At 42.9% G+C, this 13,610-nt stretch overlaps 1 protein-coding gene across 1 annotated transcript in view; it reads left to right on the top strand.

Annotated features, from left to right (window-relative positions):
- The window catches only part of LOC144893165 (uncharacterized), a 107,990-nt gene extending 94,746 nt beyond the window's left edge, over window positions 1-13,244 (top strand). The window contains exons 2-4 of the mRNA XM_078782806.1: window positions 2,767-3,000; window positions 8,549-8,571; window positions 11,799-13,244. Coding sequence (XP_078638932.1) covers window positions 2,770-3,000; window positions 8,549-8,571; window positions 11,799-11,922 — 378 coding nt within the window. The 5' untranslated portion in view covers window positions 2,767-2,769 and the 3' untranslated portion in view covers window positions 11,923-13,244. The remainder of the gene's footprint in view (window positions 1-2,766; window positions 3,001-8,548; window positions 8,572-11,798) is intronic.
- Window positions 13,245-13,610: the final 366 nt, after the last annotated feature.

Here is a 13,610-nt window from a genome sequence, read left to right on the forward strand (position 1 = left end):
GTGAGCCTCCCAGAAGGTAGGCAGTTTAAGCGTCACTGCCGTATCCATGTCGGTAGGTCACCAATGAAGGAACTGCGCTCCAATGCGAGTCGAAAGAATTGACGCGACCAAAGACGGAATTCGTCCGAGTTGCTTTATTGAAACAAAACAGCTCAGGTACTCTGACAAGCCCGTTTATCGGGCAGCAATATATATACACATTTATGTCGGGAAGTTTGCCCAGCAAAAGCTATACCGGGCATGCCCGGGTATCAAGGGCGAGCCTTGGAAAGGCGAGTCTGGACCTGCCCGGGCGTGTTTGGCTGCGGCCTGGCAAGTCGAGGCTGGGCGTGCCCGGGCGCTCTGGGCGAGCCCTGGAAAGGCGATAGCGGGCATGCCCGGACGCTCTGGGCGAGCCCTGGAAAGGCGATAGCGGGCATGCCCGGATGCTCTGGGCGAGCCCTGAAAAGGCGATAGCGGGCATGCCCGGATGCTCTGGGCGAGCCCTGGAAAGGCGAGAGCGGGCATGCCCGGGAAAGACGAGACCGGGCGTGCCCGGGAGGTTCGGGCGTGCCCGGGAACAGTGAGTCCGGGCATGCCCGGGAGAGGCGCGTCTGGCCGTGTTCTGGCCGGTGCAAGGCGCTTGTGTGCATCCAGCGGTAACCGCTACACCCTCCCTTTATCGCAACCTTCTTCAGCCTGTACCACAGCCGCCCCCATCCCTCCCTGCAGGGTTGCTGTGGGGAAGTGAGGGAATTAAGTACTTGGGCATATTCCTTGGTTCCCCACAGTATGCTCAGAGAAATTGGGACGGGGTAATTGAGCAAGTGGGAGAAAGATTGAACCAATGGAAAAGGGTTTTACCTCATTTGTCCTTCAAGGGCCGTGTGCTAGTGATCAACAACTTAGTTGCCACAATGTTGTGGCATAGGTTCATCTGCCTGCAACCGCCGGAGGCCCTACTCAAAGCACTCCAGGGCAAACTGGTGGACTTCTTCTGGGGAGGCTACCACTGGCTACGACCCGATGTGATATGTCGCCCCTCGGCTGAGGGTGGCCACAACCTCGTCGACATCAAAGCCCGCCTAATGGCCTTCCGGCTGCGGTCCATTCAACGTCTCCTCTACATGGAACATCTGCCAGGCCGGCTCCCTGCACGCCTTGTACTGCAGCGAGCGGGTAGGCTCGGGTACGGGTTTGAACTTTTTCAAATGAACCTCCAACATGTCGACATATCGGTTCTCCCTGCTTTTTACCAAAGCCTCTTAAATGCCTGGCAGAGCCTTTCTGTGAGTCGTCAGGCGGACACATATGTAACGAAAATGCTGGCACACGAGCCTTTGTTCTATAACCCTCTCTTTCCCGACATTCCAAAGAGTCGAGATTTTTGCCAACACTTTATAGCAGCTGGTATCGTGAAGGTGCGGCACCTCCGACATGACTCAGGGTATGGTTGGAAATCCGTAAGTGAAATCGCCGACCTGACAGGGATTTGGTCCCATAGGATGATTGCAAAAATTTTGAGGAAAATGATTCAGGTGGGACGGCAACTTGGCCTAACTTGGACTCGAGGTACAGAAGAAGATCTAAATGAGCCGACAGTGCCTAAATTGATTGTTGAACCCATTCAAAACGATTTGCCCCCTGTTAGCGATGGGTCAAAGCTTTTCCAGACAATGGACAGCAAGGGCATCTACAAGATGTGCCTCAAGCTGTTAAATGGGAACCCTTCGTTAAATGGAGTTACCCGATGGAAAGGATTGTTACCCGGAGGACCCCCCTCCGAACCTATCTGGGAAGTCATGTATAGTGAGCCCACATCCAAAAGAACAGGTGATCTCCAGTGGCGTTTGGCCCACTGGATTGTTCCCTCCAACACGTTTATTAGACATTTTTCTCCTGTATCTGTTTGTTGTCCCTTCTGTACAGTCAATGAGGACTTGTTTCATGCATTCATAGACTGTATCCGATTATTTCCTTTGTTTCATTGGTTGAATTACATTGCACACGAAATGCATGTTACTTTTTCTTTGAGAAATTTCGTCTTTGGTTTTGCTCCTAAACAGAATCCTGCATCTAAACTGTTTAGTTTCCTAATAGCAACTGCGAAACTTGCTGTTTATTTGACAAGAAAAGACAAACTATCTGGCAAACCGATAGAGCACTGCAATATCATGTTGTGTTTGAATGCATTAGTCTCAGCAAGATTGAAACTGGAATTTACCCTTTCCAACGAGGCCGGAAATTTTCAAAACTTTGTTGATACTTGGTGTGTTGGTGGGTTTTGTGAGGTTAAAGAAAACGAATTTAGAATACTGTTGTGAGATACTGATTGTTTCTTATTTGATGATCATTGGGTGCTTCTGCTTTTTCTTTTTTCTTTTTGTTGGCATTATTGATTTCATTGCAAAACGTGTATATTGTTACTTTTATATTTTTGTAATAAAAGGACTAAAGTCTCTCTCTCTCCCTCTCTCTCTCTCCCTCTCTCTCTCTCTCCCTCTCTCTCTCTCTCTCTCTCTCTCTCTCACTCTCACTCTCACTCTCACTCTCACTCTCACTCTCACTCTCACTCTCACTCTCACTCTCTCTCTCTCTCTCTCACTCTCACTCTCACTCTCACTCTCTCTCACTCTCTCTCACTCTCTCTCACTCTCTCTCACTCTCTCTCACTCTCTCACTCTCTCTCACTGTATAATGTTCTTATTTTTCAGTCTATTTAATAATAAATAATTGTGAAGCCAAATTCATTTTTAACAACTTTTCATTTGCCATTTTCTTTCTCAGGAAATGTGTAAGAAAGCAAAAGAGCTCGTCTCCATGGGAATCGCCAGGATGGTGGAACTTCTGGCACAGGTTAAGGAGAAAGCCACCAATGAGGTTGATGAGGTTGAGAAGGACCTTGATGCCAAATTACAGACACAGAAGACTATTGTGACCGAGCAGGTGCTCAGAATGGCATCTGCCACCACCGAGTTGATGCTGCTACAGGAAAACCATGATGATCTCACCTTTATCGAGGTTTAAAGATGCACCTTATATTCGTATACTTTCACTGCTATACATCAAAATGTCAATAACCATTCCTTTTAAAAATCAGATTGTACCTTGATTCTCACATTAACACAACTAATCACAACACCGGTTTTGCCTTCCTCATGTCATTTCCTTTTTGATCATTATGGGATACTACATTGGTCTGAGAAAGTATTCACTCCGTACAAATAATGCCACATTTAGATGAATAACGAATTATGTAGAAACAATTTTTCAAAATTAACATTTTATTCATAACTGAAGAGATCAAACTAAACACTGTTATAGTTGGAGGTTACACATCAGGAATACTTACAAAAAACATTTCCAAATCAAAATTCACTGGTTGTAAAAGTATTCAGCCCCATAGTTCAGTACTTAGTGGAAGCACTTTTTGCAGCAATGACTGCTATGAGTCTTTTTGCTAGATCACTACCAGCTTTGCACAATGGTATGGTGAAATCTTTGCCCATTCTTCATGTGAAAATTACTCTAGTTCTGCCAAGATTGATGGGACTGTAATCTTCAAGTCTCCCAGTGTGGCTTTAGCTTTGTGCTTCTTATCATTGTTCTGCTGGATTGTGTATCTCCTACCAGTTTCAGATTCATGTCTGTCTCAAGCAGATTTTCATCAAGGATTTGCTTGTACTTTGCACCGTCCACTGTCCATCTCACCTCTAAAGGTTTACATACAGTACTGTTACGTTTGTGGGGGTAAACAATGAAATACATTAGGAAAGTTAGAAATGTGTAGTTTAGCATGCTCTGACTGTCGCAAAGAAGCCATCTCGATGTACATAAGTAGGCCATCTGTCTGGGTAAAGAGTGTTTGCATGTCGCCATAAGGGGCGTGGCAGTGTGCTAATTAATTATAGGGCTTAAAGATTAATTCCCCGGTGTGTAATTTGCCTTCTGGGGACTTCCCTTCGGTTTTATTACATTCGGCCAGCCAGGAAATGGAGGGCTCGGTAAAACCATGACAGCGATGTTATGGGCTCATTTGCTCACCATGCCGCCAGGTCCGACAGAAACAGCATTTGCTGATCGGCAAGGGAACTACGTCATCCAAACCTTCCCGAACAGAGATTAGACTCTGCCCCCCCAACGACTCGTAATGAAGAGGCCACGCCCCAGCCTTCGTGATTGGTGTAGGGGCGATGGATTATGGAATAGCGCTCGGTGATTGGACAGAGTGTGATGTCAGCAGTGGAACATTCGAGAGCTGGGGGAAAAAGACGCGGTCCTGCCATTTTTGGGGTCTCTCTCTTTGTCCTGACATTCGTCAAAGGCGGTCACATTTCTCTTGGTGCTGGCGGTTGGTGTAGGCAGTCGCACTTCGCTCTCTTTGTCCTGACATTAATTGGAGGCAGGCACATTTCCCTTGTGTGCTGGCTTTCAAGAGAATGGCTGTGTTTGCCTTTTTCTATTTGTTCTGGCTTGGTCGCAGGCAGTGGCTCATCTTTTGCTCGTGTGCGCTTGTGGAAAGAGACTGAACAAGAGAGGTTCGGGGAAGTCGGCATCGCGAGATGTACCTCATGTTGGGACATCGAAGAGTGTGACTCCGCACCATTTTGTGTGCTTCCCGCCTGGTGGTTTGGAGGCTATGAATGACCAGGAAGCCTTACCTGCCAATTGGGGATGCAGAGCTGAGTGCCATCGATTACCAATCATTTTATTTTCTTTTATCATTCCCTTGTTTGTATATGAGTTTAGTGTAGTCGTCTCAAATGAGGAAATAGTTTTTACCTCACATTCATTTTATTTTCTTTTATCATTCCCTTGTTTGTATATGAGTTTAGTGTAGTCGTCTCAAATTAGGAAATAGTTTTTACCTCACATTCATTTTATTTTCTTTTATCATTCCCTTGTTTGTATATGAGTTTAGTTTAGTCGTCTCAAATTAGGAAATCGTTTTTTTTACCTCACATTCATTTTATTTTGTTTGCAATTACTTTTAATAAATTCATTATTTGTGAAATTTTACTTTTCTTGTCCTGGTTGTTGAATCAAGAACACACCCAATGTTCTTTATTGTGGTTTTGTTTTGTGGGTTCGGAATAACCCTGTATGTTCCCGATCAGATAAGACTTCGAACCTTCTTGCGTGCGTGTGAAAAGATAATCCTGCCAAGTTTGAAATACGACTCGGAGTTAAAGCTCGTTCTGATCATTTTTCCTCTTGGGGTGTTAACCCCGGGGACACAACAGTACTAACTTGTAAAATATGACCTGAGGACATCGATTAATTATCAAGTTAACTTGGAAGTGCATTTATAATTTTGCCCTCAGGTCGTATGGTGCATTTAAAAGTTATGAATGGTGAAAAAAAACCCTATTTTCGATTCAAAATTCCGTTCTTGTGAATTTTGCTTTCTGTTATAGTGAATTTTGCTTTCCGTTATAAGAATTTTAGTCACTACGTTTTCGTTTCTGTTGTAGCAAATTTCTGAAAAGTGAATTTCCGTAATGCGGCGGATTACCGTATCCCCATTTTCCTCCTTGTGTACATTTGACTCGCTTGTTCGTTCCGTTTTTGTTTCTACAATTTTGTGACTCCCTTCTCCGTTTATTTTACAAATGTTATGGGCTCATTTGCCTTTCAAAGGTAGGAAATGTGTTTCAGCCATAAATTTGTTTCCGTGTGCATTTGCCACCATTATTTTGGCCCAATTGAATGCTCTGTGGAGGACAGTGAAGTTAGAATTACTCATACTAAAATACGCAATTTAGCGTGTGTCTGATGATTTTTTGACCGCAAACATTCCATCATTACTTATCCAATCTCAACCAAACTTGACAGGATGTTTAAGGGTTACACAATGAAGGTTGTAGCACATTCATTCCCCCCCCCCCCTCCACAAGGGGGTTTTCTCCCCTGAGCGGTTTTCCCTGCCATTGCCATCAATGGGGTTGTGTGTTGAGGTGTATATCCATGTTAAGTTAGCTTTATCGTGGCGTTTTCCCAAGGCCAGTTCTAATAACAAAACGAACGATAATAGCATAATATTAATGTTATTACAAAACAATATCAATACCAATACCAATAATATCTCACCTCTCTAAGGGGGTTTTCCTCCTTGAACAACTGTCGAGTCAACGTTTATAAACAGCTTATCATAGCGTTTTCGTGGGAGCAATGGCCCAACAGCTTCTACCAGAAGTAAAAAATGTAATAAACCACAAACACGTATGATTATCTTTTTAAACAGTCGCTAATGCTGTTTATAACACTAAATAAGGAAATTTGGAGGAATCCCGACATCCGTGAGGTAAGTTTTACTTACAGAACTGAGCGAAGATCTACTGTACTCTATATACCCCACAAGGGTTGGGTAAAAAACATGACCCTTCCTGCCATTAATGTGGCGTTTTTCGTCGCGAACTTTTGAAACTCACTCCTGCTGTTTAACATCAAACTGAAAAGGAGGAAGCTCAGAGTGTGCTCATTTACGAAGCAGCTAGCTAGCTCATGCCAAGCCAGCCAGTCCTTTATGCTTTTGAATGTAATGCTTGCTCGAATGCTTAAACCACTTGGCGATCTCCACAAGAAACTTGGTAAATGAAGACACACCCAATGTTCTTGAGACACGACCATAGATCGACTGTAATCTATATACCTCAAAGAGAAATGACACTTCCTGTCGCTCCCATAGTGAGCTGGTGTACTAGTTAAATAAACGCAGTGAAATATAAGATCGTTTGGTCCATCTCCCAAGTCTAACTCGGCGCTGAGGTTCCTGTTTTAACGGGAGCTTCAGACATGACAATACTTTCCCTCCATTATATAAAAGATGGACAATTGTGCATCCTTCACAAGGAAAACAAAAAAACAAAGGGGCAATACCGCCGGCACTCATCTGGTGGAATAAAGAGTATACTGCACCAACTAAAGGTATTTTAAACCATCTTCAATGCTTGCTAGAAGACAGGGCAGCATGTAGAATCATACTAACAGAATCATAAGACTTCAAACAAAAAAAAAAACTATTTTGGGGGGGCAACTACTCCCCTCCCCACACCCCTCACCTCCCACCCCGTGTACCTCCTCAGACCGCAATTTTTCCAATGCCTTGAACAAACATTGGTACATCACGGATGATGAACGTTGTGGTGAAGTTTCATCTAAATGGTGTGTGTAGGTTCTGAGAAAAAAGCAAATACCGATTTCGGGGGGCAAGCCCCATAAACCACCCTAGACCCCAATTTTTTAAATGCTAGGAACAAACTTTGTTATAACACTGGTGATTAATGTTGTGGTCAAGTTACATCAGAATTGCAAGTGTAGTTTCTGAGAAGAAGGCAAATACCTATTTTGGGGGGCAATCCCCCCTTAAATTCCCCAAAGGGGAAGATTTTTTTTAATGCCACAGATTTTTAAATGCCGTGAACAAACTTTGGTACAACAGGGGTGATGAAGGTTGTGGTCAAGTTACGTCGGAATTGCGTGTGTAGTTTCTGAGAAGAAAGCAAACACCAACTTTGGGGGGCAACCCCCACGTAGACCCCCAAAGGGGCAGATTTTTTTAAATGCCGTGAGCAAACTTTGGTAGGCCTACATCACCGGTGGTGAAGGTTGTGGTGCAGTTTCATCGAAATAATGTGTGTAGTTTCAGAGAAGAAAGCAAATATCTATTTTGGGGGGTCCAACCTGGACCCAATTTGACCCCTCGTAGACCCACTCAGACTTCGATTTTTTTGATGCCGTGAACAATCTTCGGTACATCACAGGTGATGAAGCTCGTGATAAAGTTTCATCGAAATAGTGTGTGTAGTTTCAGAGGAAAAAACAAATTCCTATTTTGCGTGGTCAAACCCGGACCCACTTTGACCCCCGGGAAATCCCCTTAGACCCCGATTTTTTTTAATGTCGTGAACAAAATTTCGTCACAACACAACAGATATAATTTGTGCCAAATTTGGTCGCAATCCCATCAGCAGTTTCGGAGAAGAAGTTTCAAGTGTAGACGGACTGACTGACGGATGGACGGACGGACTACGCGACATCGCATATGCATCCCTGAAATTCGTTCCAGGTGAGCTAAAAATACTAGATGGAAATTTAATGGCATCTACTCGTATCTGTAAATAATTGCACTCATTGCTAATTGCACAGAGATTCGAGCTCTTGTGCTTGTTGAATTATCCATGACAGATTGCTGACACTGTTGCCTGTGTATGCATACTTGAGCATTTATTAACCATGATGCTTTTCTTCGCCATGTAAAGAAAGTAGTTGGTGTTCTCTGAGAGTATCTGTGCTAATTACTCTTTCTGTCTAATTAAGCATCAAACTCTGTACCTTGTGAACACAGTCTGCAGACCACACGTTAAAAAGTCCAGATGCTGCTTCACATCTTTGCTTCAAAGGTGTGGAAGGAAATTTTGAGACCTTTGTGACATTAAATGTTTCCTTAGTTGCTAACTACGGTATATTAATAGGAATAATGCTGAAATTATTTTAAATGATTCTTGAGTACAGTATTTCTTGACGACACAGGTGACTAATTATATATATTTTTGCATTTGTTTTGCAGAAAATGCAGGGACCTCCACCATTGTGAGTTGTTTAAATATCCATTTACTCTTTTCAGAAATACCAATTGTTACGGTTTGCGACCTTTTTCTTCTTCCTTCCCCCACACCCCCCTGTGAGTTAGACCAAGTGGTTTGGTCCATGGGTATAAAGCCTATGATTGGCTGTGGGGCAGGGGAGGGGCAGGAAGGTGATTCAGAGGGGAGAGGGGCCAGGAAGGTGATTCAGAGGGGCGAGGGGCCATTTTGGAAGAGACCTCATGATGGAGTGCCTTTTCGTGTGCTCATCGAGTTGTCAGCAGAAACCACGGTACCTGAAGGTTGACTTATGCTGTATCAACCCCTGCGGCCACCTCTGCACCTGACGTAGTATAGTCTACGCAGCCTGGTGTTGGCTCAGCGGTTAGGGTGCAGGCTTGGGATCCTAGGATACTGGTTTCGAATCCCGGTCAATTGCTGAATTAATGCCAGCGGGGTTAACTCAGTCTGTCATGCTTCCGAGGTCGGCAAATTGAGTTTCAGTTCACTGGAAATTCCCTGTGTCGCAAGAGGCGACTAACAGGGTTGGCGGCAGGAAGGGCATCCGGCCATAAAACATCGCTTCAAAAAGGGGACCACAGTGCCCGAAAAAGGCCAACCCCTGCTCTGCGGGGAAAAATGGCCTCTAAAGGTGGTTCATTATAGTCTACGCAAGATGGTGGAAGGTCACTGACAAGATATATGTGACTGGATCAATATCAGAATAATGGAAGACAGTGGAGGATAGAGAGCATTATGAAATTATTTATTTCATCATCCATTGGTGCCAAATTATATAGGTATGCAGGAAGTAAAAAAAAATGCCTGAAAACTGTCACCCACCCCAAATCATTGATACGTCATTACAACACGTTTGATATGCTAATAATCGCAAGTAGGTATCATAATTGTGATACAAGTACCGCATTGTTTGGGGAACTTAACGCGCATCACAATTATGATGATGAAGGTTTTATTTTAATTTGATCTCTTGGATTTGTGAATATCAACAGCATAAAAGGGATGGAGTGACTGGGCAAAAAGATTTCATGGGTGTGTGGAATTTACCTGTTCACTATACAACGAGGAGATGGATCATGTGCAGAAACCTAATTGGTTGACAAAAATAGGTCAAGGTGGGTTGGCATTGTGTTGTCTGGTGTACAAATGGATGGCCCTAAGAAAGAAGCCTTGGATTTTCATCTTTAAAATATTTAACAAGAGGAATGGGTCTGAGTCTATTAATTTGACTGTTCTTTGGAAATCCTCACTAGTAACCTAGGTGTGTACTGCAATCCTTGTATTCCGAGATAGCTTCCATTATTTAAGGTTGATTATACACCCGGACCCATTCTCCTTGTCATTGATTTTAAGCTGGGAAGCAGAAAATTTTCGGCTTATTTCTTTTTGCCATCGGTTTCTATGCCAGACAACACAATGTCTCCCCACCTTGACCTTTTTTGCCAACCAAACAAGTTTATATGCAAGATCCAACTTCCCATGCTATGGTCAATGGATCCAGAGACTTCCTCAAAATATATTAGACCTAAGGGGACGAACCCTAACTACCCTCCTCTTTCCCCTGCTCCTGTATGCCACACACATGATCCTTCCCTCTACTCACCCCACGCCCCACCCCTACTCAGACTCCTACTCTCTTCCAATTCTTCTTTCCTTCTCTCCACACTCCCACTCTCCCTTTGTTTTCCCATCTTTTCCCCTTCCCTTCCATTCGTCAATTTCAATTCTCTTAGTTTAACTCCATACATACCCCTTGTGCATTGGAGATAATTGTATGGCCCAATACTTCCAAACAATCATTTTCTCCATTCTTTATCATTACTCTTTCCTCCACCAATCCCTGTTCCCACCTTGATTGTTAATAAAATAGTGGAGTTATTGAGTTGTGCCTTTAAAACTGGAGTATTTAGGTGTCATAGACATAATGGGCCAAAATGGCTTTGTCCTGTCTATGAATTCATTTTATTTCTTGCATATATTGTTAAACAAGCGGAATAGTGGTATGATATTATGATGAAAGAATGATGTCAAGTTCTTATTACATTTTGTGGAAGAAATTTTATTTTTGTAGAGAATTGACCTGTCACGCATGGTAATAAATCCGAGTCATGCATGGTAATCAATTGCATGTGCACCTAACAACTGTGATAAATAGTCTACAGCAGGGCATAACAAAATGACCACATACAATCATTATAGAACTATCAATGCTTGAGAATGTTAATTTGTTGTTTTTTACCCTTCATGACCTTTACCATTTTTTTACTCATTAACCCTCCAATTAAATTCCCATATCACACCTCCCTCAAAATTCCAATGTTATGCCTCCCACAAAATTCCCATGTCACGCCTTCCTCAAAATTCCCATGCCATGCCTCCCTCGAAATTCCCATGCCACGCCTCCCTAAAAATTCACGTCATGCCTCCATCAAAATTTCCATGCCAAGCCTCCCTCAAAATTTCCATGCCATGCCTCCCTCAAAATTCCCATGCCCACGCCTTCCTCATAATTCCTATGTCACGCCTCCCTCAAAATTCCCATGTCACGCCTCCCTCAAAATTCCCATGTCACGCCTCCCTCAAAATTCCCATGTCACGCCTCCCTCAAAATTCACATGTCACGCCTCCCTCAAAATTCACGTCACGCCTCCCTCAAAATTCACATGTCACGCCTCCCTCAAAATTCACATGTCACGCCTCCCTCAAAATTCACGTCACGCCTCCCTCAAAATTCACGTCACGCCTCCCTCAAAATTCACCTGTCACGCCTCCCTCAAAATTCACATGTCACGCCTCCCTCAAATTTCACATGTCACGCCTCCCTCAAAATTCCCATGTCACGCCTCCCTCAAAATTCCCATGTCACGCCTCCCTCAAAATTCACGTCACGCCTCCCTCAAAATTCCCATGTCACGCCTCCCTCAAAATTTCCATGTCACGCCTCCCTCAAAATTCCCATGTCACGCCTCCCTCAAAATTCCCATGTCACACCTCCCTCAAAATTCCCATGTCACGCCTCCCTCAAAATTCACATGTCATGCCTCCCTCAAAATTCACATGTCATGCCTCCCTCAAAATTCCCATGCCACGCCTATCTCTTCCTCTATCTTCTCCATTTTTTGGTTAACCCCCTTCCACCACACCCCTCTTCCCAACAGAGTTTTATCTTAAATGTTTTCTTATAAACTTCACAATGAATTTCTCATTTTTCAGAGGGAGTGCAGCCTTCTTAGAGAAGGTTCAACTTCCACAACTACCAATGCTTTTGAATCACTACCAAGAACCCTGGCTCCTGGCAGTTTGCAGAAACCTTAGAAATATTCTACCAGGTAAATAATGATACACACACTCCTTTGAGTTGGCTGACATTGGTTTGAATTTATTGTTTTTTTTCCTTGGTTTTTAGCTCACCTGGAACGAAGTTCAGGGGAGGTTATGCGATAGCGCGTTGTCCGTCCATCGTCCGTCAGTCCGTAAACACTTGAAACTTCTTCTCCGAAACCGCTGAAGGGATTGCGACCAAATTTGGCACAAATGATATTTGTTGTGACTAAATTTTGTCCACGGCATTTAAAAAAATCGGGGTCTAAGGGGGTTTACCGGGTTCAAAGTGGATCCAGGTTTGACCCCCCAAAATAGATATTTGCTTTTTCCTCTGAAACTACACACACTATTTCTATGAAACTTGATCACAACCTTCATCACCCGTGCTGTACCAATGTTTGTTCATGGCATGAATAAAATGTGCCCCTTTGGGGATCTACGGGGGGCGGGTTGCCCCCCTGAATAGGAATTTGCTTTCTTCTCATAATCTACATTCGCAATCTCGATGAAACTTCACCACAACCTTCATCACCCGTGATGTACCAAATGTTTGTTCAAGGCATTAGAAAAATTGGGGTCTAAGGAGGTATATGGGGTTGGGGGAGGGGTTGCTCCCCAAAATAGGTATTTTTTTCTTTGTTTGTTTAAAGTCTTATGATTATGTTAGTATGATTCTACATGCTGCCCTGTGTTCTAGAAACCATTGAAATTGGTTTAAAATACCATTAGTCAGTGTAGTATAGTCAGTGCTGTTTTTTTCTACCTGGTGAGTGCCAGGGGTATTGCCCCTGTTTGTTTTTCTGGCCTTGGCTTTTCAGAAATATGAGATTTTGAGGGAATAGAAGAGAGAGAAAAGAAAGTTTGGGAGGATATGGAAGTAAGAGGAGCAAAGAAGAGGCACAAAGCCTTATTGGGATTCAGCTCATATTTAGAATTGAATGATGCAAGGTTTTGATATTTTTTACAAATCAAATCATTGACAACGAATCACAAAAAATTGTTCAAATTAGCAGCAATGAAATAGTCAAGAGAGTATATCAGGATATTGCATACAAGTATGCGAGTGACTGCGTAATGCTGGATTGGCTTATTGGAAGATCCACATCATTTCTGCTGGCAGAGGCAAAAATGTACCAATTGAGAAGATGACTGTTGATGTAGGAATTAAAATTCTGTTTATAGTTTGGTCACTTGTTACATTGCACTGAATTCGATGTAGATAGTTTTATTATACCTACACTCATAGATTTCACGAAATGGAATGGGAAAAATGAAACTTGTATGTTTGTTGTACTTGTCCTTCAAGATGAAGATCAATGTGAAGGCAACGGTTTGAAAAAAAAAAAAAAAAACCCCATAAATATCCGTTTAATCCTGGCAGGGGGAAAGGAAGAAGAACACAGAAGCTAAGATAAAAGTTTTAAGAGAGAAAAGACAGATATGTATATCGTCTAAGGTAAAAAAGAGTTTGTCTACTGTTGTTTTTTTTCAGACTCAGAACATATTACAGTCAGCACTTTGAAAGATAAAGGCTTGAAGGTATCCGACAATGTTTTCATCAATATGGCAAAGGAAGCAGATGTGTACAGTCATGTGAAAAAGTAAGTACAACCCATGTAAAGTTTTGACTTTTTCAACATATTTCAACATACAGCTATTTGATCTTCATTTCAACAATATTGATAGATAAAGGTGATATAA

Source organism: Myxine glutinosa, chromosome 8 (genome assembly GCF_964187855.1).
Source record: "Myxine glutinosa chromosome 8, kmMyxGlut1.1, whole genome shotgun sequence".
Taxonomy (NCBI): Eukaryota; Metazoa; Chordata; class Myxini; order Myxiniformes; family Myxinidae; genus Myxine; species Myxine glutinosa.